General features: G+C 39.5%; 1 protein-coding gene across 1 annotated transcript in view; it reads right to left on the reverse strand.

The window, feature by feature from the left end:
• Positions 1-566: 566 nt before the first annotated feature.
• LOC121639644 overlaps positions 567-24,375 on the reverse strand; it is a 59,108-nt gene continuing 35,299 nt past the window's right edge. The window contains exons 10-15 of the mRNA XM_041985026.1: positions 6,099-6,545; positions 5,653-5,904; positions 2,092-2,349; positions 1,866-1,871; positions 1,513-1,592; positions 567-1,350 (exon numbers count right to left, since the gene is read on the reverse strand). Of these exons, the coding sequence (XP_041840960.1) occupies positions 1,279-1,350; positions 1,513-1,592; positions 1,866-1,871; positions 2,092-2,349; positions 5,653-5,904; positions 6,099-6,545 (1,115 nt within the window). The 3' untranslated portion in view covers positions 567-1,278. The remainder of the gene's footprint in view (positions 1,351-1,512; positions 1,593-1,865; positions 1,872-2,091; positions 2,350-5,652; positions 5,905-6,098; positions 6,546-24,375) is intronic.

Raw genomic sequence — 24,375 nt, forward strand, 5'->3', positions numbered from 1 at the left:
CAGGAACAGGGACCAGAAGAGAGGCGTCACAACCGGAGATCCTCTCCGGGACAGGAACCAGAAGAGAGGCGTCACAACCGTTGACCCCCTCAGGAACAGGGACCAGAAGAGAGGCGTCACAACCGGGGACCCCCTCAGGGACAGGGACCAGAAGAGAGGCGTCACAACCGGAGACCACCTCAGGGACAGGAATCTGGGCCTGGAAGCCGGTGGCGACAACCGTGACATGGAGTGTAGAGCTGGTGATGACCTCCGTAACGTGGACCTCGGAGCCACTGGCAACACCCGAGAAGTGGTCCTCGAAATTGGTGGTGAAACCGGAGACTTCGACCGTGGAGCTGGTGGCATCACCCATGACGTGAGGCGTGGAGCCGGCAGACGGAGTTCAGCCCTTGCCTTTCGAACAGTTGACTCTAACCCTAGGTCAGCTGCTCCAGGAAAGGTGAGGTACTCAGTTCACAAACAGCTCATTCTGCCTGCTGGGTCCGGTTCTGGTCAGATCCTTCTCTTACGCATGTGTTGTCGGGGTGTGGACCCACTTGCAGGCAGGCAAGACAGGAGACAGGTCGGTGCGGGTAAATGAGTTTATTAACTTGAACTCAGGAGCCGGAAACACACAGTACAGGTGCATGAACCACACACACACACAAGGATCTGACAAGGCAAAACTGAAAACCATCGGGATTTATAGACATAGGGAGTAATTAGGCTCAGGTGACGTGAATGAGGATCAAACCAGGTGGAGTAATAAGCTAGGAACAGAAACCAGAGCACATGAGGGAAAACAGGAAAACAGAACTGGACATGACATAAACCCAGAAACCCAAACCATAATCAAAACCTAATAAACCAAGAAACACACAAAAATCCAGGAACCATAACAGAACCCTAACACATCGTGCATGTTGTTTGAAGGTGGGAGGAGTAAAGTCTGGCTCAGGTGAAGTACTGCATCTGTTTTGTCTGGTATTTCTTTGTATATATTGGTATCATACATGTAGGTTTCAGCAACAAGGAACATGTGGATGAATTAATTGCAGCACTCTCAGATGATTTATTTCAAACAAATTACAACATAGCAATAACAATAATTACAATGCACTAAAGAAAGCTTAACACAGTCTTAACAAATTTGTAGATGATATTTAATCTGATACTGATTTCACTGTTACAGATACATAAAGTTAAAGGAATGATTTTGTGTAATTGTAAAATTAAAAATATTCCCATCATCAAGTTCTGCTCTTTTCAGGGAAGCATAGGAAACAATGTTGTTCTTCACTCATCTCCTGGCTTCACAGATAGGACCTTCATGGAAATCTGAGGCAGTATCCCATATAGATTAAAGAGCTGGATTAAAAACAGAAAAAAAGAAAGTCACACATGGACACTTAGTTCATTTGTTTTATATTTGTTTGTTTGTTTTTTCCACACTCATATGTCCATTACCTTAACTGAAAGGTAATGCAAACTTTTGAAGACAATTAAAATAAACTGAAATGAAAGTCTTACCTCTGCCAGCGCATCCTGGAGATCTGAATCTGACAGTTCAGTTAATGAATTTAATTCAATTTCTAATCCAACAACGAAATCTGTTGACACAAATATACAATGTTACATCAAATGATGAAAACATGAACGTTAAATAATTAAATGTTTAAAAGCTATTGTTGCATTGGGTCATGGCTTTAGTTCTTATAATTATTTCTTTTAAAATATAATTCATATTGGAATTAATAAGAAATGCATAAAAAATACAGTACCATTTAAACCAGGATGATAAAACATGTTTTGTTAATTGCACATGTAATGAAAAAAAAAAAAAAAAAAGCTCAGCAATGAGTGCAACAAATTAATTTACTTACTGGGTCCTTTTATTGTAGGTCAGACAGGGTTTTTGGCAAGATGGTGTTTGTTGACATTAAAAGAAGATAGTGTTAATATTGAACTATAATTTTATAACCATCTTAACCTTATACTTAGTGATATTAAAACAGGAAATGATGCTGGTCAAACTATTTATTCAAATAATAAGCATTTATGTGTTTAACTGATGAGTTAATTAGAAAAGCTGTTGTGCAGACATCTTACCGGTAGCTGCAGTGATGCTGACTCCACTGCTCTTGATGTTCTCAAACACAGAGAACAGAGTGAATGTGTATTTAGTCCCAGCAGTGAGAGATGAGACTGTGTAAGTTACTGGTCCATCTCCATCTGGTGCACTGATGTTTGTCTCTGTACCATTAAACTGGAGAACAAAGCTAACATTGTTGTTGACTTTACTCCACTGCAGAGTGATACTGGTCTCATTGTTTCTTAAAGAATGGAGGTTTGCAGCATTTGGAGGAGCTGAAACAGAAAAAGATGAAAAGAATAAAAGTAAATTTCTGTTCACGCCTTGTAAATTTCATTGTCACTGGAATAAATTAAGGTTGATATTTGACATCATTTGAATAAACAAGATCAGATGTCAATAAACTGATATATTGGTTCTCCTCATGCACAATCTCTGCTGACAAATAATCCCACCGCAGGAGTTCCTGGTTCCCTGACAACTCACCTATTTAAAAAATATATAACTTTAAGTTCTTGCCATGAAAAAACTTCTTATGTACTTAATATTGCATCTGGTTTGACCTTTCTACTCCCCATTTAATAAGTGGGGATCTATGAATGATCTTCATCCACAGATCTGCCTTTTCCTCCAAGTTGCTTCCAAATTTAAAAAACTCACAATGTTGGCTCATGTTGTGATAGAAGAAAATACAATTAATACTGATCAAAGCTGCTGTCATGGCTGTACTAAACATACAGAGTGCTTTCCAAGGGAAATGTCAGACATGGCTTGGAGATACAGTTTGTGGTCGGCTGCTGGCTGAGTTGCTCAAGGCTTTTTACACGGAGACAAGAGTTGTGAAGAGAAAAGGGAAAGAAAGAAAACACACCCACATACTCACGGTGTGTCCCAGATAAATGGCTGAAATAGTTTAAGTCTTGATGATAAGTTTAGTTGTAAATCTGGTTGTTTTTTAACCAAATTTAAGTGTGAGGAGGAAAAAGCTGTCAGTCTTAAATGAAAACATCACTCTGCATTGCTTTTCTCTGGTCAGCCAAGTATTGACTTTGGCAGCAGGTTGCTTCCTTTCTTGTGAAAAGCCTGGGATTCTAGGCACTCAATAATTCAGGGATGCCTTATTTTATTACAGTTTCTGATTAGTGGCAAAAATATGGGATAAGCTTTGTGCCACTGGGGAGCAAATCTGATTTCTTTATATTTGAATTTGAATCATTCAATTTAAATCTGAATATGCCTGTTTGAATAATTGCTTAAAAAAATGGAATCCAGATTACCATATTTGATATTGAATCTTTGTCTTTTGAATGTGTATATTGGTAAAGTTGAAACTTTTGTATTTGAAAAAATTCATTCCCTAATTCATTTTCATAGTTCAGTTTCAGTTCTCTCCATTCAAATTCAGATCTGAAATTCAAATTCAGATCTGAAACACAAATTCAGATCTGAAATTCAAATTCAGATCTGAAATTCAAACTTTTGTGCCACACATCCGGGACCTGACGTGAGGTAAAACTAGTCGATCGCAGATGGAGTAATGTCAGTTTTGTGCAGTTGTTCTCAATGGCTACAAGCAGAGGGAGGGCGAGGGGAGGATGGCGGCGGGGGGAGAGAGAGAGAGATGCTAAGATCCAGGCCAGCCACTCTCGCTACAACGGCAGTTACCGTTTCCTCAACGGTCTCAGCGGTTTGCCACTGTGGGCTGATTGCAGACTTTTCACATTAGTGGTAACTCCTAATACGAGAAAAATATGTTTAAGTTTGCACAGATTAATCTGCACCTCAAGTGACGTACATACACCATGTAGGCTATAACGGACAAGCTTGATCTTTTGCGTTGGTTTGGAAACATTTTAGTAAGTAACTCGCCGGCCTGCAGACACGCCACATCACGTCTGTGACGGCGCATCGCTGTTAAAGCAGCTTGCAGGCTTATTGGGCTCCGTCAGTCCAGGAGAGACGAGAATGGAGCAACATTCTGTCGTCCCGCAACGTCCCAACCAGCAGTGGTCAGCGTCCACAAACGTTAAATCTCCGTCCTTCAAACACCACTATGGACATGCCAGTATCTTTATGAAATTTCCCGATCAACGGCAACGTTGCATTTAATTTTAAATAGGTCGTCGCCTGTCTTTCTGTCTTAATGACCTTGCTTGCTGAGGCAGAAAGACAGCAAGCCTGCAAGCTGCTTTCACAACGATGCGCCGTCACAGACGTGATCTGGCGTGTCTGCAGCCCGGCGAGTTACTGGCCTGGATCTTAGCGTCTCTCTCTTTCTCTCCCCTCGCCCTCCCTCTGCTTGTAGCTGTTGAGAACAACTGCACAAAACTGACGTTACTCCATCTGCGATCGACTAGTTTTGCCTCACGTCAGGTCCCGGATGTGTGGCACAAAAGTTTGAATTTCAGATCTTAATTTGAATTTCAGATTTGAATTTGTATTTCAGATCTGAATTTGTATTTCAGATCTGAATTTGAATTTCAGATCTGAATTTGAATGGAGAGAACTGAAACTGAACTATGAAAATGAATTAGGGAATGAATTTTTTCAAATACAAAAGTTTCAACTTTACCAATATACACATTCAAAAGACAAAGATTCAATATCAAATATGGTAATCTGGATTCGGTTTTTTTAAGCAATTATTCAAACAGGCATATTCAGATTCAAATTGAATGATTCAAATTCAAATATAAAGAATTCAGATTTGCTCCCCAGTGGCACAAAGCTTCTCCCATACAAAAACAGTTTGTGGGTTAAATCTGAAACATGGAGAATGCAGAACCATATTGTCTTGTTTCCAAGTGAAACCGTTTCTGTTCTAGTTTAACACGTCTGGGTAAGACATTAAACCTTACTGAGTCTTTCATGCTATCACAAACCACAAGAAGAGCATGTCATATCCAACCACAAGAAATCATACCTGCTAGCTTCTCTTATAACTTAACATTAGAATTTCATATTTTGCAATATGTTTGTTCACTTCAACTACTCGTGCATTGCTCCTTCTGTTAAAAGTTCACTAAGAGGGCAAAATTATCTTTATCCGGTCCTACCTCAGAACCTTAGTACAGACACAACCATGTGAGGTTGCTATGGCTCCAGTCCTGGGAATTGTGTTCTTGAGGAAGGGAGGATTCTTTCAACAGAAATGTATAAACTTTTTGTGTTCTCCTGCTTCCCCAGAGTCTCATCTGACTTCACGCGAGTCAAATGAGACTCTTCTTCCTGGAAGTATTTTTTCTTAAATAGACTTTGTTACACTTTCTCTCAGCCAGACTCTTGGTAATTCATTTTTGCTACAACAACTGCATGTGAGAAAGATTTTGCATTTATTTATTTTTTTGTGTGCGAAGGCTTGTTTTATTATGTATGCATACATTTGTTTTTATCATGTAAAGCATTTTGTGTTGCCGTTGGTAGGAAAAATACTATATATATATATATATATACATATATATATATATATATATATATATATATATATATATATATATATATATAAAATCACTCCATAGGTTATTGTACAAATACAGGTCTTAAGTGCATGACTTATTTAACAATTATTTTTATCTTACCTGTAACAGCTGTAAGTTGTTCTCTACTGTATCTGATGTTGTCAAACACAGAGAAGAGAGTGAATGTGTATTTAGTCCCAGCAGTGAGAGATGAGACTGTGTAAGTTACTGGTCCATTTCCATCTGGTGCAGTGATGTTTGTATCTGTACCATTAAACTGGAGAACAAAGCTAACACTGTTGTTGACTTTACTCCACTGCAGAGTGATACTGGTCTCATTTTGTCCAGATACTTTTGTGCTAAACAGTTGCTCTAAAAACAGTAAAAAGAAAATTGAAGGAATTTTAGCATTAAAAATGTGTATTTTTCTGTTCTGTTTACGTGTTAAAACAGCACAGATTTAATCCTAAAATGGTATCTTGTTTATTGGGACAATGAATGAGGAGATTAGAGTAGACAATTAAATGTTTTATAAACCATTCAAGCTACAGGAAATACAACAATACCTGCACAATATGCCAGGTGACAGGCGGATGGTCTCTGTAGTTTGTAGACATAGTATCCATAGCAGAGTTTGACCTGGATTGTATGTGAGGGAAATTGACAGCAGGAACCAGCCCAGTTATTACACACAGTCCGACTGACTATAACATCTGACTGTGTGGGATGAGGTGCTGTTATCCACATCGGAGCATGAGTTCCACATCGGTTTGCTTCTATACATCTGTCTGGGATTTGAGCACTGTTTTGATTGAGAAACAGCCGATACCAGCCTTGCCAGTTAATATAGTCACAGTGCACATTTGAATTGTCTGTGTTATTTACTGAGCGCCAGTCATCATTCAGTGAGGTGTAGTTCTGGCAGGGGTCGACACATTGGTCTATTCCATTAAAAGTGATGCAATCCTGGCCAGAAGGACAACCTAGCTGTACACAGCTGGGGGGTAGTTCCTCTTCATTTCATTAAACATGAGGAATTAGAAAAGATATTGTTAGCAAGTCTGAAAATGTTAAGAACAATATGTAAAGCTGAATACTCAGGTGTGATCACCTAGGATTGGCTTTTGAGGTACAGGTCAGTCTTAGAGACCTGAGAGGAGGCCAGAGGACTCACTTATCTCCCTCTACTAACTACCACACAGTTTATAACATATACAGTGTTTAATGTAACCTGATTAACTGGTAACTAGTAGTTTCTAAGGGTAACCTACTGTTTGTTTCCATTCTCTTTTTCTCTTGTTTTCATTAGTCCATGAAGGTCAGTTACTGTATCAAACATTATTTTAATGGGTTATCTCTTACATGCCAAAATAGTTCAATTTATTCTGTTATTTTTGCTTCTGCTCATCTTGAAGTAAAATAGACCTTGTGATAATTTGTATATTGTTACACCTGAACAAGGTTTGCGGCCTGGAGAAGATGGTCTTTGTTCATGTTGTGTCTTGGCCACTCCTAGACGGGGATAATACTAGCTAATTAATCAATGACCCTCACTTCAAAGAAAATAAAGGAGAGGACAAAAACTACAGCAAAAAATAAATAAACAAACTTTAGTGATTTTCTCTCATTTTACCTACAAGAACAACTTGTTTTCAGACCTCATCCTCACCACAAGAGCTAAGTTTAAAATAAATACAAAAATATAAAAATGGCTTTTTAAAGAAATTATGCCAATAAATTATACAAAAAAATGGAAAAATAGCTTTTTCATTAAGAAACATATAAAACATGACATACATCTATATTTCTTTTATTTTCAACCGTTTCAATTAAACTTTTTGTGAAGACTCCCACTCATTTACTTTCCTGTCATTTGCTGTTTAAGTTAATTATTTATTTTGTAATTTTCTAAAGTTTCTTCCTCCTTTATCTTCTGTCCCCAAAATGATTCATTTGTGCGGGGGGGGGGATTTTATTAATTCACACTATATTTTATTCACAGTTATATGTACCTCCTCACTTTGTCCAATCTCAAATTTTCTTCCTGTAGTTTTTTTTCTCCATGCATATTTATTTCTGTGTTTTCCTTTTTACATTTCTGTATACATCTCTGCCACATTATGTAGATGAGGGGGGGCGGTCTTTCAAGCTTTGTCTTGATGCCAGATCCTCACCTATTAGTCAATCAGCACAGTAGTGATGGTAAACTCGATTCTTTTTACTGACTCAAGTTTGAAAGAGTCGCTCACCCAAGTGAATAAGGTTTTTTTGTCTTTTGAGTCAGTTACCCGGAGAGTACATTGAAATCTACATGTGCACACAAGCTTCGCCCCATTTCTGACTGATTCATACCACTAAAACAACTAATTGAAAACAAAGGGACACCTGCAGACATGTTCTTGTCCCTGGGGTGCCTAGTCTTAGTGTTGGGTTGGTGTGGCCGGCAGTGGTTTTGCCTGGGGCGGTAGGGCCCAGTCGGGTTCCTGGGCGGGGCTCTGCTGGGGGTATTGGGTGACCCTTGGGCCTGTGGGGTGCCTGCCCTCTGTGTGGCTCACGCCGCGGCGCCTGCTGGGCCTGCTCACCATCACGCTGTGTTGCCCGGTGCCCCTGCCCCATCTTGTGATCACGGCCCCCTTGCAAGCACACATTTCTTCCTTGTTGCATGGCCACACGCACGTTCACATGTGCATGCTCACAAACATGCTTGTCTCTCCATCTGCTTCTGACTAGATGTTGCTGAAGTTTGTGTGTTGGTACGTTTCTCTGCAGGTACGTTTGATGACTACTGTACTTTTTCATATCATCATTATCCTATTTTTCTTTATGTATCATGTAGTACTGTGGTAGTTTATATTGTTTTTATTGTGGTGTGTTTTAGGCACCCTAAACAACTGTTATTTCCACATTTTAATCCTGACCTTTTTTCACCTTTTTTTTCTCCCTGTCAGGTTCAGCACTGACATATAAAGACTAAAGAAAATAAGATTGCAATAAAAATAATAAAAATATCAAGGGCAGGCATGTATATAACATGTCTCCCTTGGTAGAGCAAATCTGTCAAGCAAAATATGGCACACAGACCACGTGCTGCACAGGACAGGGTTAAAAAAAAAAAAGTTTACTTGCATCAGTAAAAAGTAGCTAATTAGACACTAATGTTATAGTTTATCTTCAAAATAAATACTAGAGGAACTGGCTGAATATATTTTTCTTTACGCTGCTTATTTCTTCATATGGCGACACTCAGACTCTCGTAGCAGAGCAGCAAAGTTTCAGCTCAGTGAGGAAGCGGCTCTTCCAGCGAGCTGAGAGCCGTGAGGGAGGGGGTGAATAACTCGTATGTACTGTGAGTCCGTATTGAGCAACTGAGTGATTAATTCATGCTACGAGTTGAGTCAGCAGGTTAGTGAGTGATTCGTATGTAGCTCACAGGAAGGGAAGGGGTGAGTAACCCCTCCTTTATCCTGGGAACTTGTGCGCCACGTTACGGCTGCTCCACGATTTTGTTCCGACCTCCGTGGCACAGCAATTTTTACCGGGAGCGTATCAGGTGTGGAGCACCCACGAGTGCAGTCCACCTAGCAGGATCTGGACTGCGAGTGGAGAATTTTGTGATTCTCCACGAGACGTTTATCCAAGTGGAGAATCTTCTCCACTTCTTGGATAAACATCTCGTCGTCTATGATGACAAAAAAAAACAAAACACTGACACCCCCTGAAAGTTAAACATGTAATGTTTACATGGTTCAGCAGCGCAAATCTGCACAGCTTTTATTTTGAAAAATACTGGAAGCCTTTACACTGCTCCCGTGTCAGATTTTCTGTCTGCCCCTATCTGAACTGCGGATATATTCTGGGTGTGTGAAGCGACAAAAATATACTTGGCGCGTAAATTTAGCGGAGCGCTGTGACTGTTCTTCTGATTTGTGAACCACTGACTAAAACAGCCACGAATAGCAGTGGAGGCCGCGGCGCAGGCATAACGTGCTGTGCACACACCACCACACCACATAAAGGAGGGGTTACTCGTACGTACTGTGAGTTCGTACTAAGTAACTGAGTGATTAGTTCATGCTACGAGTCGAGTCAGCGGGTTAGTGAATGATTCGTAGCTTACAGGAAGGGAAGGGGTGAGTGAGTTGCACATGCTGCCAGTCGAGTGGTGCTAACTGTGTGCTAGCTCATTCACAGCTCATAGCAGGGAGGGAAATAATGATGGCATGCCAGGGAAATGGATGGTTTAGTTAAGAAACACAAGCTGTTACTTTTCCCTCTATTACAATGATTAGCTTAATATATTTCTACAAGTGCAGTTAGAACAGCAGTTGCACAATAGTGATACTATATTGTTTGGTCTCTTCACTTAGCTCTGTAGTTAGCTTGCTACAGTAACAAGGACGATTCGGTGAATGAGTCAGTGGGGACGAGGAATCGTGATTTATGAGGCAGTAAAGTGATTCTCGATTCTTTCATGACTCGCACAACACTAGGTTACTGGTTGTTAGTGAGGGAGGATTGTGCAGCCGATTCTGCCTGGCTCTATCTGGCTCTGTGGCATGTGGCCTCTCTCTGCTGCGTCAGTTTTGGAGAAGTATGTGGTTACTTTTTAGCTAAATGAAAGAGGGAGAAGCAGCTGACATTTTTACTTCATTTTGGTAAAATCTGTTTTTCTGTAAAAGCCGTAGGAAATTTTCTGGTGTGTTTATGTACAAGTATAACAGTTTGTTGTCTGGTGATAGTTTGGATTGAAGGGTCGTTGCCTTCCATCTGTGGTGTTTTTGTCTCCTCTTTCTTTTTTCTGCTTCTCCTTTTGCTTCTTTTTGCTGTCTTCCTCCTTTTTCTGTTCCCTCCGATCTGGTTCAGCAAGATTATATAGATTAAATTCAACAGTAAATAAATAAACAAATTAATCAGATTATCAAGAGGAGCCTTATACTCAAAAATGTCAAAGCAAATTGACATCCACATCCAGACAATCAGGCAGCTTGCTATGATGCTGGACAGGACAGGTTAAAAAAAAACAACAAACAAAAACACAAAACAAAACTAATGTGACAGTAAAATAAACACATATTTGTTGGTCCAGGTGGGGTTAAATTGATAGTTTTTGATGTCAGTTTTTCTTTTTAGGGTGGAGGAAGACGTGCTCGCTAATGTTATAGTTACAACTTCAAAACACAACACGCGTTGCATTAGGTTTAATATTACTAGGTTACCGAGTGTTGCATTCATTGTCTGTACAACAGGAATTTAATTCAGCAATGTGGAAATATCTAAAGGCTTTTGATTTTTATATATGAATTTATTTCTTCTGTTAAAACCATAGGCTGGGCCACATGGACCCTGGTTCTGGCCATGTGGCCCGTTGGCTGCCATTTGAAAAGGTCTGCTGTAGAGCCGTAAGAGTTTACACAGGTTTCACCATTTTGCCTGTGATACAATACAGCTCCTAATCCCTGGTTAGAGGCATCTGTATGTAAAATAAACGGCTGCGTAAAATGTGGGAAACCGAGAACAGGAGGCTTAACTGAACAGTCAATCAACATTTCCAAGACTGAGTGATGTACATTACTGCTCTGAATAGGAGTACTTGAGGGTACATTCTTGTTTTGTTTCAGTGTCCATTTTCTTGTGTACACCTGAGTCTCGCTTTCAAAGGGTTTAAAACAAGTCATACAAAGGACTAGCAATATGAGAAAAATCTGATATATTGCCAATAATAGCTTACCAGTCCTAGAAATGCTCTGAGCTCACCAACATTACCTGGCTGAGTGTTTTTCAGGGCTCGCATGACAGCTGTATCTGCCAGGTCCATTCTACCTCAGCAGAGACAATCCTGCCAAGGCACCTGTCAACTATTCTGTTTAAGAAGGGTCGTGCCAAAAACAATATTTGGGGTAAATAAGTACAGGTGTGGACCATGAACCTTTACTTTCCACTTTCTCAGCTGAACGATAAACAAAGGCAAGAAGAGAGATGGTACTAGTGACAGAAAAGCTGATCAGCTGATCACCAAATGCTGGTGTGATGATTCACAGAACAACAGGAGAGGAGGAGCCACGTTGCACTGTGTAGAGAATCGGAGATCCACTAGAGCAGCCAGGTTTGTGCAAAACGCAGGAAAATTCTTTTTGTTGTTGTTGTTTTATAATACAGGAAAAAATACAGGTGTGGAATCCACTAAATGTGAAAAGCGAGGGTGTTAAAACACCTTCATCCTCAAGAGGATGGAACATTGATTGTTGCATCAATGTTCTTTTTATTCTCAAATCCATGCATAGAGCCAGTCAGCTCATCTTGTTCCATCTTGCCTCTGAACCCCTCCATAACCCCCAGTCATAACAGAGAAATAATGGATGTGTTGGGCTTGTCATGTCGCACATGCGTTAATTGCGTTAAAAATATGACCACAATTATTACATAAATTAGTTACTGCCGTTAACGTGTTATTTGTATATAACCTTAAAGAAACTGAAGTGAAAATGGAAAAATAAATAATTAGGTGTATTTTTTTTTTTTTTTTTTTTAACTTGTTCTGTCCAGCATCATAGCAAGCAAAATGATAAGCTGGTTGCTGTATCGTGCTGAACAAATTTGCTCTGCCAAGGGGAGGCCTATGGGTAAGGCTCCTCTTGATAATCTGATTTATTTATTTATTTATTTACTTTGAATCACGGAATCTATGTAATCTTGCTGGACCCGACCGGAGGGGACAGAAAAAGATGGAAAATAGCAAAAGAGCAAAAGGGAAAGAAGAAAGGAGACAAAAAGATCGCAGACAGAAGGAAACGACCCTTCAATCCACACCACCACCAGACAACAAACTGCTACACCCACACATGAACACATCAGAAAACAACTTTTACAAAAGCAGAAACACACACACAGAAAAACTAGTCATTAAGAGTTTTTAAATATTAACCAAATCAAAAAGACATAACAGCGACCAGATACTAACTCACAGGAAAAAAAAAAAAAAAAATCATCGCTTAGTATTAAAACCCACTGGACAACTTAGTGATTGTGTCAGCATGCAGAACATGAGAAACAAGGAGTGACCAGTGATGAAGAGTGGTAAGTGAGATCATGCAAATGCGACCATGCCTCCATGGAGGTCAAAGGCAGACCAGGGCCAGAGGCCCGGGTCCTCAGCAGCAGACCCGGAGCACCAACCCAAGCCACCCCACCATGAAGATGACTTCAGCCCCACCCAAAGGGCAGCAAAGGAGAGCCCCAGCAAGAGCCCCCCACGGTCCCGGGGCACAGGTCCCAGTGGGCCAAGATCAGCAGCCGCCGGCCCCACCAGGGACCAGCCACCCAGGGCAGCCCAAGCGAAGGGCCGAGGGTCCCAGGAGCCCAGAGGTGGCCACCCCAGCCCCCAAAGGCAGAGGGCCCGCAACATGCCTAGGAGGACCAGGCCAGAGGGAAGCAAACTTCCCTCTGGATGATGAGCCTCTAGTGGCATTAGGCACCCCCGCTCCCCAGGAGGCCCCCCAGGGCAAGACAGGCCAGGGGAGGCCGCCCCCCACGACCAGGCCATTCATGGGCCACAGCCAGTGAGCCATCACCAACCCTAGAAAGTACCCACCCTCCCACAACCCTAACGGGGAATGAGAGGATGGGGACAGTGGCAGACCCAAGGCCCATCACCCCCAGGCCTGCCCAGGCCACCCCCCACAAGTGCACTTAACCCCGCCCCAACCACACACAGAAACACATGCACACACCTATTTCCCTGCATACTCCCGCTCATCCTAACTCATATATGCCCTCTCAGCCCTACCCACGCAATATAAACACTCACACAGCATCCAACCCTCCCACTCTCACTCCCCAGACACACCTCCATTCATCCTAACACATGCATACACACGCACACAAACATACCCCCACATCCACACAAACATCATCCAAAGTACAGACACACACACAACATACAAGCATCCCTGTCTCACACCCCAGCACCTCCCCCTATAATCCCCCGAATCCCACTCAGCCCTCCTTCAAACCCCTACACCCCCCCTGCCCCCAGGCCATACCCTGGGTCCCAGGGCGTCAACCAGACACCAGGGCATGCACCAACCCACACCATGGCAGCACATCCAGGCAGGCCCAGACCCCCGGCACATACGGACCCCACCACCCCGGAGGGAGGAGGACCACCCTCGGGGACCAGAGCCCAGAACCCCCGCCCAGCCCGCCCCGGAATAGCCCGGCCGCCCGGCTTAGGACCAACGCCCACCAACCCAGGCGCCACCAGTGCCCTCACCCCCCGCCACGAGGCAACTCCAACCGCTGGCCCCCACAGCCCCCGACGAGGCCAGACCCAGAGCAACCCCCATTGCAGAGCAGCCCGGTCCCGCACCACGGGCAACCACAAAGAACCCGCAACCACCAATCACTCCCGGCCATTTCCCCATAGCAAGGAGGTCACAGTCGTCCACCTACACTAAGTGATGGAACTAATTAGGTGTATTAACACGGAGTTAAATCAAAACTGTTGAAAAAGACAAAAGAAATATAAATTTACGTAATGTTTAATAGGTTTTTTAATGAAAAGTATATTTTTAAATATTGTGTAATATATTGGCATTTAAATTTCAAGCCATGTTTGTTTTTCACTATTTTTTTTAAAATTGAATTTCTGTCCTCCATACTCCATGTCCTTGATATATTTTTAGCCATCTGCCACCTCTTCTCCATAATCTTTGTATCTAGACTCTAAGAGTCCTCTCCTATAACTTTCTCATATTCAAGACACATCAGTAATTCCTCTAACTGATGAATGTATTGAGATAATTTTAAGTCAAGGGAATCATCTTACCAGTGGAAGCTATAAGTTCACTGCAGAAGAGTACAAAGATGATCAGCTTGAGATCCATTAGTTAAACCTTTGAAAAGATGCATCATGTTAATTCAATTGAAAATGAAAGTTATCGAACTTACCTATAAACTCATTAAAATCACATTTATGTGGATATGTACCAACATGCAAATACACAATACTAATTCTTGCAAAGTGTGGCAGTTTCTGTTTAGATCCCACTTACCTCCTGGAACACACAGCACTTCCAACAACCTCTGAGTATCAGCCAACGTGTGCTTTTATACTAAACTTGTTTTTGCATTTGTTATTGCTCAGCTGCTGTGAAACTATTAAAGGGCGTAGTCAAGACTTATTATTATACACTGAACACAGCAACTTAGGAATCTGGAAGTACAAGAAAAATTTTCATCAGACTCAATGTTTTTCTCTGCATGGCTGTGACAGATGGTTTAAAGAGATGCTCCAACCAGTTTTACTTTGATTTACCACAAAGTGATTGATGCTATTTGTCATTTATGATTTAAAGTTTTTCTAAATTTACAGATAAACTTTAAATTAACCCTTCACCGATACAAATACTTTTTACCATCAAGAATTTCAGTGTTGTGCCTGAACCCGACCATTGAGTGATCATTCATGAACTTGCTCATATTTTGGGTGAACGTGAATGAACGTACTGTATTTCTGCCCGATGAACATTTAAGATTTAAGGATCTGCTAATATATTTAAACAATCTCTGAAACATGTGGGGAACATTTTTCAACAACTGTGCTGTTAACTAATAAACATACACGCGCATGTACGATTATTATTCTGCAAAGTCAGGCATGTATAAAATTCCAGAAAAAGATAAACAACTTGTATGGAAAACAGAAAATGATTGATTAAAAAAAGGTTTAAAAAAAGGAGCTAAATAATATGTAGAAACAGATAAAAGAGTAAAAACAATGATGGTCACATTTTAAGGTTGTTTCTGATGAGCTTCACTTTATCAACAGAATGCATTAAAACATATGTGTTATTCAGTCATACATTATTTTGTTGTTGTTGCTGTTCAGTTGCTCACATGCTGAAAATAACTACTGATGGGTGTAGTTAAAATTTATTTGTCAATGCCAAAAAAAGTGCATCTCAGGAATCGGGAAGTATCAACAGAATCAAATAGTTAAGAGACACCGTTTGTCTCTGTGTGACTGGTACAAGGAAATAATTATGTGTCCCAATTATGTGTCCCAACCTGTTTTAACTGGAGGACACACAGTGCATTTGTAACAAAGAGTTTCATGAGACAGAGTTATACTTTACATTCAACCTGCTTAAAGTTATCAATTCACCTTTAATGCTTATTTGTTCTTGTAAACGTTTAATAGATTTCTGTTATTAATCAGAATTAAAAATATCAACCAACAATAGACAAAGGTAGGAATAATCAACTTAGAACCATTTCCAAATCACTGAAAGCCAAATAGATGTATTAGAAACTGTTAATGTCTACTGGGTTAAGACTAACTTGTATTGCTGCACACTGGGCTTTCTACTTTTATATGTGACACTTCCTGAGTGCTTGAATTGAAGGTAACTGCAATACTCTTCTTTGTTCTTGAAGAGGTTGTATATTTAATTTGAAAGGTTTCTGTAGTTTGATGGACTTTAATGGACTGTTATTGGGACATTCATGGTTTGAAAGTTATTGTAGTTTAATGTGTGTTGCTGACTCAGCTTCTTGTGGGTCACTAAGGTTTGTTTTTACCTGCAACTTGTTTATATACCTGGTCAACGGTGTTTTGTTCATATGTTTCAATGGATGAGTGGTGAAAAAATTGCCAGTGGACGAAAGTCAGGTCTCACTCTGAAGACACTCATACTGTATGTGGACAACACCTGGGCCACAATCCAAACTGGAGGAGTAGAGATCTTTAATAAACCTGTCAACAATGTGGACAACAATTCCAGTAAATGAAGGAGGAAGAAAACAATAAAATGAAACTGCATTTTAAAACTGTAATGTGCAGATTAAGGAGGACAGAAGTCTTAACATTGAGATACACCAGACATGTACGCAGACTAACGCCGGCTCTTAGTCTTGTACTACTGACTGGAAAACAAACTGGCTATCATCATCATCAGAACTCTGCATCGTCTGGCTGAGAATGTTCCCTCAAATAACACTGTAGATATCAAAACTAGGCCTTTGTTAGTTTGGTCAAATAATGTTAAAAAACACCACAGCATACAGAGAACAAAGAGGAACAGGCTGAAACATTTCTTTTATGTGTGTGGGAGACTTATTAGGATCTTCTTCAAACACAACAACATCTAACCCAAAACATCCTCAGAGAGAAACTGATTCTGAAATATCCATACACAAACTGACCTTTATACAGGGCAACTAAACAACCACTTCACAAGCACATCAGGTTGAAACTCAGCAGTCAATACACTCGTTTGAGGAAAGTAATTTCCACATTATGGACGTGGAAGACAAATGGTTTGGGAGACAAGTGAAAGAAGTCAGTTGTGCTTTAGTTAAACAGAGCAGTTGACCTAAGGTACTACTTAGCCACAAAGCATTCTTGCCTTTCTTCCCCAGGTATTTTAAAGCCATACACACCTACACACATCTACACACCTAGTTGCTATGATGATAAGAAAGTTGTTTAGAAATGTTGGGGGACTTTCCCTGGTAGTTTCTTACATAACTTTTTTTCCCTAGTAAGTTGTTTCCTTGTTCTAATGTACCAAACTGTACAGAACTGACTTACCTCAATGCATATTACTAAATATTGCTATTTAAACATGTGTTGTGGTGTTTAAATTGTGTATACAAAAAAGGGTTACATAGTTTCATTGGTCTTCATCAGAATGTAGATTACTTCTCATCCACATCTAAACATGATGTTCTGTGATTAACTTAAAACCCGTCAGCCAATCAGTAGCAATAAATACTTTGATTGCAGTCTCTAAAAATCTACATTTTCTTAACTGTTTGGAGGAATTTTAAAGTGAATGTCAGGATGTTTTTAAATATTTTTAATCTCTCCTGGCATTCCTTTGATAGTAGAGAGAGGAAAGAGGGCACAAGCAGGAAGATTTAAGGATCACGACCCAAACTTGGGCCTGTTACAATGAGAATTTTAAGCTTCTGTTCATGCTTACTTGGTCAAACAAGTGCCTTTATATTTAAGACTCTAGATGATCTATTATTGATAATACTTATTACATTTATAGATATCCTAGAAACTTTACACACAAGGGACTATTTCCAACTGAACAAAACTAGACCATTCGTTAATCAGTTTATCTATCCTAAACTGTACAATACTTATAAAGATTAAATAAATAAATCAGATTAAACACTGATACCAAACACACAACTTATATGTGTTATTTTGCTCTACTGTCCCTTATGGTTAGAATGGGGACTACATAGCACCACATTAATTCCAGCAAAGCAGTGGTTTATAAGGAGGTGTTGTATAACCTTTAAACAAAAGCATATTTTGGCTCCTAAAACTGGCTAAAGATTTCCTGGATAAACCACATTCTTCTATCAAGTTACCTGGTAGACAGATGAAGCTGTCATGAGGATTTATTGTTAAAACTTTAGATGTCTGTAGGTTCGACTCAGATATCCCTTAGACCAGAGATTAATTAATTACACATTAAAGAGAAAAATACTTCGCAAATCTAAGCAAAGTAGCTCATACTGTAGCTTCATCATGTCCATGTAGAAGGGTTTTTAATGACTGAAGATTTGTAAACTTAAAAACATGTAATTTCATCTTTAAAATGGGCACAAGTTGAAGCTGATTTTAACAATCTGCATGTTTGTCTGTATTACTTACCAGGTTTCCACTATGAGAAATAAACATAGGGGTCTCTAAATTCATGTGGTGATGTAGATAAATCTAATTTCAGCAAGAGGTGTTCAGAGTAAAGGTTTCTTTTTTTCTTTACATGATGTCACAGTAAATTTGGGAATGCATACCCCACATTTTTAGAGACACATCATCAATAAATACTCATGAGTTTTCAGAAGTCTCTTTAAAGTACTTTTCATTGTGTATTTTACAAATATCCTGAAAACAGATAAAGATCCATTCTGCCAACATACTGAGCTTCCTCAAAGATCAACAGATTAATTAAAATGTAAACAAAACAAAGATAGAACTGAATTGCCACTGTGGGTGTGATTGTTAAATTGCTCACATACTTGCACACAAACAAAACACACACTTTGCTGTTATGCTTGTAAGAGGCAAGTCGCTGCACTTGTACAGACTAGAAGGCACTTCAAGCAGGTGCTGCATTCAGGGCTATGGGAAAATCAAAAATAAGAACAGAAAAGTATTTTATGTAAACAAGATTCACTTTCACTCAAAATTTCACTTAACAGATATTTGTAATAAAGTTATTTTATTTAATGAATCCTGACATTGTGTTGGAGGTTAGATTTAGCTTGTGTGAGCATCAACTGCAGCAATTTCTTCTTGTATAAAAGATAAATAATAAAATAAAAACAAAATTGTGTCACTAATTTCAAAGTGCTGGATTGGAAAATGACAGCATAAGTGAGTTCTTTATCAAAAAGAGGAATAATACCTTGGCTTAGCCATTCACTCCTCTGCTCCAACACTCCTTATTCAAATTAAATTGATCCAAAATCTTGTCAAGTTTTGCCCAATTAGTCATTCGTTTGAGTCAGGTGTGGTCCTTGAAGACCAGAGTTGGACATTCCTGTGTAGCGGATTCCAGCGTCTTCAAAATAAAGATTGGAACTTTTGTGTAATTGTGACTAAATTAAACATATTTGAGGATTTCCTCCCCTTTACAGACTAACGGTCTCACTCCCAAAGTGGGGGTCTGACTCAAATTTATGACTTGGTTTCCAGCTCCACAGGTCAACAAAGGTCGACTCTCCCCAACATGGACTGGAAAGGACTTCATTAAGTTATTTACGAGACCTGGGAAATTTCTGAACTTTAATCTTCTGCAACATAAATTTGCTTTTTAGTTAACAACCAAAGGATCCCAGATGCAACTCTTCATGCAAGATGTCCACTTTGAAACTGTCTCTTCTTAACTTGTGTTTTCCTTCCACTGATAAACGAAAACCCCTTTTTCAGGCAGTCTTAACTGGAAACAGAACACCTGGACACACCAAGAAACGTTTATCTTAACATCCCAGAGGGTAATAAAGTGTCTTAATGTTTCTCTGTGTCCCAGCACAGAGAAAGACAAGACTTTTGCATGAAGAGTAAATTATATTTTACTAGTCTAAAATGTTCATTTAAATAGATACATATATATATATATATATATATATATATATATATATATATATATATATATATATATATATATATATATGTTTCAGCTTGATACCATGCACATGCATATAATCATTATCATTGTGTACAAGGTTTAATCAACAAGCTTGCTTAAGTGGTGACCTGAAACTTTATTACTGTGTTTGTGTGAGATATAACCTTTTTACTATTGTATTGTCTTTTCGATGATTCACTGATGGATTTTAATGATGTCTCATTTAAGGCTTTAATAACTTGGATATATAGATCTATTCACAAAATGTTTAATTTGATAACTCTTTACAAAATAATCAGCTAACACTTTTAAACTCAGAACAAAGAGTTTAGTCGTCTCTTCCTCCGTTGCTCTCTTCCTTAAGTTGACCTCAAGTTCTCTGCTCTTGGAGGCTCTCTCCAAGTCAACCCATCCTCTCCAGACATGGCTCTCTTCCAGAGTTAGGACACTTGGTCTGAACGCCAGAGAGAAAGAGAGAGATGCTGCCAGAGAATTAAGTTTGCAGTGATGTGAAGAACATCACTACCGATACTAAAGTTTGTGCCTGCATACCAGATGCATGATTGACAATTTTTGGCTCTTTTTGGACTCCGTAATTCATTCCTTTTTCCAGCTAATACTTCGCTTTTCTTGAGTTTTTATCTTTTGGACTTTTAATATAGATCCTAAATAGATCCTACAGAGTTTCTTTTTTTGGACTGACCTAAAGCTGGACATTTTCATCTTTGCCATATCACCGCAAGTCATTCACTGTCCATCATCGATACCACCAGCCGAGCCGCGGGAGAGGCCGCATCCGCAGAGCTGCCTGATCCAAACCTTCGGACCACCACGTGACGCATCTTCTGGCCTTCTGGAAGTCGCTCGGGATCCAAACCACCTGCACCAACTTCCTCACTTGCCATCAGAGTCACCACAACGGTCGTAAGTCGGCTCGATGCAAACAGAACCGGACGAGTCCTGCTCGGATCAATTCTCTGCTTTTCTGCTCAAGAATCGTTGGTTGTCTGACAGCGACCTTAGTAGTTCTACATCTTAGTTAAGCTTCCAGCTTTAAACAGATGAGATTCAGTTTTCCCTTTTTCCTTTTAGGATTTAGAGATCTTTTTCAGTCCTGAACCTTAGTTTAATTAACACTAAGGTTAATTAACTTTTGTTCATTTCTTGCATACATTTCATTCATTCTGACACACTGAAATAAGATTCTGGTTTGAACTCCATATTCTGCATTTTACCATGTTTGATTCATTTCTCCATGCGAAGTCCTTTGTAAATATTTCCTTTTCATTTATGCATGATTAGTTTAGTAATAAATATTTCATATTTATCCTAAGCTGGTCTGGTTATTGTGAACTTCTCCTTTGAACCATGTTATGGGTCCCTTCGACATAAGAATTCATGTTATTAGAGTCCTGAGACTGATTGATTGATAACTGATTGATTTCTAGCTTGAATTAATTAATTTATTAAATTAATTAATTTAGTTCTCTAATGGTGTCCACACAACCATTAGATTAGAATAAAGCTATCTGTGTGGTGGAATGTCATCAGGAAAGTCCAGTGGGTTGGATCTGTCCCTAAAGACTCTTTCTCTCCTCTCACTATCCGTGCACCAACATCAACGGGATCTTCTAAAAATGGGCAGGTCATTTTTCGATTTGTCAGATTTTATACTCGTTGATCTCTTATCCAGAACTTAACCTGCTCTGGAGCAGGTTAGCCGTTCAGCATCTGTTGCTGCGGTGATACAGCTTGGTAAGAATTGAACCAGCGTTGTAGTCCAGAAAACCCAGAGTTAACCCTGAAGTTAGTTAGAAGTTTGCAGTACAGGCCTCAGATCTTTGATATAACTTAACAAAGTACTCCCCCAGTCCAGGTTGGAGGGTTGACCTTTGTTGACCTGTGGAACTGGAAACGAATTCATAAATCTGAGTCCTGGGGTTTTACCAGTCAGATCCCCCCTTTTGGAGTGAGAGGGACTGTTTGTCTGTAAGGAGAATGTTTACTTCAGTCAGGATTAAACACAAGCTCCAATCTTTATTTTCAAGATGCTGGAATCCGTGACATTTGATAGGCAGGGTTGCCTCTCTTATAATTGTATTATTCTTATTATTATTACTATTATTATTATTGTTGTTGTAGTTATTTTGTAGATTAAAGCAAAAGTCTGTTTCTGTTAATGTGTTTTTTACATGTTGTACAGTTCAAGTAAAAGTCCAAAAAAATAAACCCAAGGTCCATTTTTGATATCTTTGGTAGTCCCTAATGAAGTGCTGGTTTACTCCAGAAACATACATACGGTTGTGTATGTATATGTTTAAGTTGAAGAGCTATTGTATCAAAATGAGTTTTCTTCCCCCTGAAATTAGAGTTACATTATGTTTCTTTCATTATTCCAATCCATTCCTCTTTCGCTGTGGCTCAGCATTTAAATAGCCTATATCAGATTTGATGGTTTAGTTAGACTTTACCAAAAAGTGTTTTGCTTTTCTTTCACAAATGTGGAAATGAAATTGTGTTAAAATATATAAAACAGTGATATTTCTCTTCCTGGCCAGGCAGCTGTCTGGGTGCTCAGCACCCCTAAACCTCTGGTCCTAGAATCGCCCCTGGATGGAGCCATTAGCTCGTATTGTTAAGAAACAAATTAAAGAGCATATTTGGTCTACAGAAACATTTAAAGTATGATGAATTGTACTAGAAAGAGTTTTAAAAGCAAAGCATGTTAGTGTGGGAGGGGAATACAGCAATCGAGGCAGCTGTGTTCTTCCAGGCTCACAGTGTGCCAGGCTGGGATTTTGGTGGTTTAGACGTTGGTCTTTGTGTGTGCTTAGTAGTGGTTTCTATGCCCTTTGGGTTAGTACTTGGGACTGTGAACAGAGTGTTTACAGGTGATAACGAGCGGAGAAGCTCACACCTTTTTGTGTTGCTAAGTTTCCTTTGTGTTTGACTTAGATGGACGCTCACCTTTTGTGAGTCGCTTTTGGTTTACCTTTGGTAGTAGCGATCTTGGTTAAGTTTCCTTTTTATAACCGTTTGGTAACCTTTACACCGTGAGATACGGGCACCTTTAGTTTATTCTGTAATATCATTTAACTGGTAAACCGTAATAGACCTTTAGTTTATTCTGTTGTTTTGTTGACTGTTTTATTGTTACTTTACCCCTGAACCTGGGTTTTGTAATAAATATTATTGTTATTATATTTTAAACCTGTTTGGCTTTGTTTTGTTAGCGACCCAGATCCCCCTAGATCGCCATGGGTCGTAACAGTGAGTTTGAGAGGAGGCAACACTGAAGTTTGCTCCTAAAACAAATTGTTTTTATTTGTACATTTAAAAAATGTTTGCTAATGATATAATTGTATCCTAACTTATGTCCTAATTTTGTGTAACATTACATCTACAGACTATGACTACTTTGGGGGCTTTATGCGTCACTACTAAACTCTGGCAAAATTTTGTACTTTGGCACCTCCATACAGAGGCTAATTCATGCATCCTGTCACTTATCTGAGCTCTCCAGCAAGTAAGGAGAATCACTAGCTTTCCTCACTCCATCTGATAATGTCCTTTTTGAGTTTCTTTGATTAATAAGCCACGGTGTGTGTTCAAAAATGTTATTGTGTTGATTTCCATTTGCTGGTGTGTAACACGGGACCATAAAGTTAAAATACATCCATCACAAGATGCTTCAGGCTAGAAAAAAATAGTTGTGAGGTGCAATTTCTTAGCTCTGGGACACTGCAGGACAGCACCAGGACTGTGCATAATGAATCTCAGTGTGCAGTCAGGACACATCGGTCCTTTTACAGGAAGACAATACAACAAACCCCTTTTTTGCCCACAGGTTGACTGGACTATGTTGTAAATATGGCAGGATTGTTGGTGGGATGAGAGGAGAACTGGGGTTTACATAAATATTATTTGTCACTCAAATGCAACCAGGGTGGATGTTTAATAATAATAATAATAATAATAATAATAATAATAATAATAATAATAATAATAATACATTTTATTTAAAGCGCCTTTCAGGGCACCCAAGGACGCTGTACAAACAAATAAAACATTACGAGTACAGGAAAGGCACACATATACAACACAATCTAAAAACCTAAACATAAAAGGCAGAGTGGTGAGGATGTGATTGAAAATAATGTTACAGACAGTCTGCTGTTCTGAAAAGATGAGTTTTGAGTTTGGAGATGAAGGTGAGGAGAGAGTCGGTATTGCGGAGGAAGTGCGTTCCAGATGTTAGATTGGTTTTATTTGTGAAAATGTTTTCATTTGTGACTGTTACAGTTTTACATCCAAATTCAAAAGAACAACAGTGTTGTCCTGATGTTGTTATGCCTGCTCCCTCCTCGTGCCGCATCTCCCAAGTACTGATCACCAGTTACAGCACTACATTACCCAGAAACCCTCTGCTCCAGCTATCTTGGACACACCTGCCTTCTATCATCATCATCATCATCATCATCATCAGTCTGCACCTGGTCATCTGCCTTTATATACTCCCTGCACAGACTGCTACATTGTGTAGTATTCATTATTCTACTCTTGACTCGTACCAGTCATTATTGTGCTTAGAGACTATTAACACTTGATATTTGATCATAAAACACTCTGAATTCTTACCTGCACTTGTGTCCGGCTCCTCTCTGGATTCCCCCTGACAGATATATGTAAA

The sequence above is a fragment of the Melanotaenia boesemani genome, chromosome 5 (assembly GCF_017639745.1).
Source record: "Melanotaenia boesemani isolate fMelBoe1 chromosome 5, fMelBoe1.pri, whole genome shotgun sequence".
NCBI lineage: Eukaryota > Metazoa > Chordata > Actinopteri > Atheriniformes > Melanotaeniidae > Melanotaenia > Melanotaenia boesemani.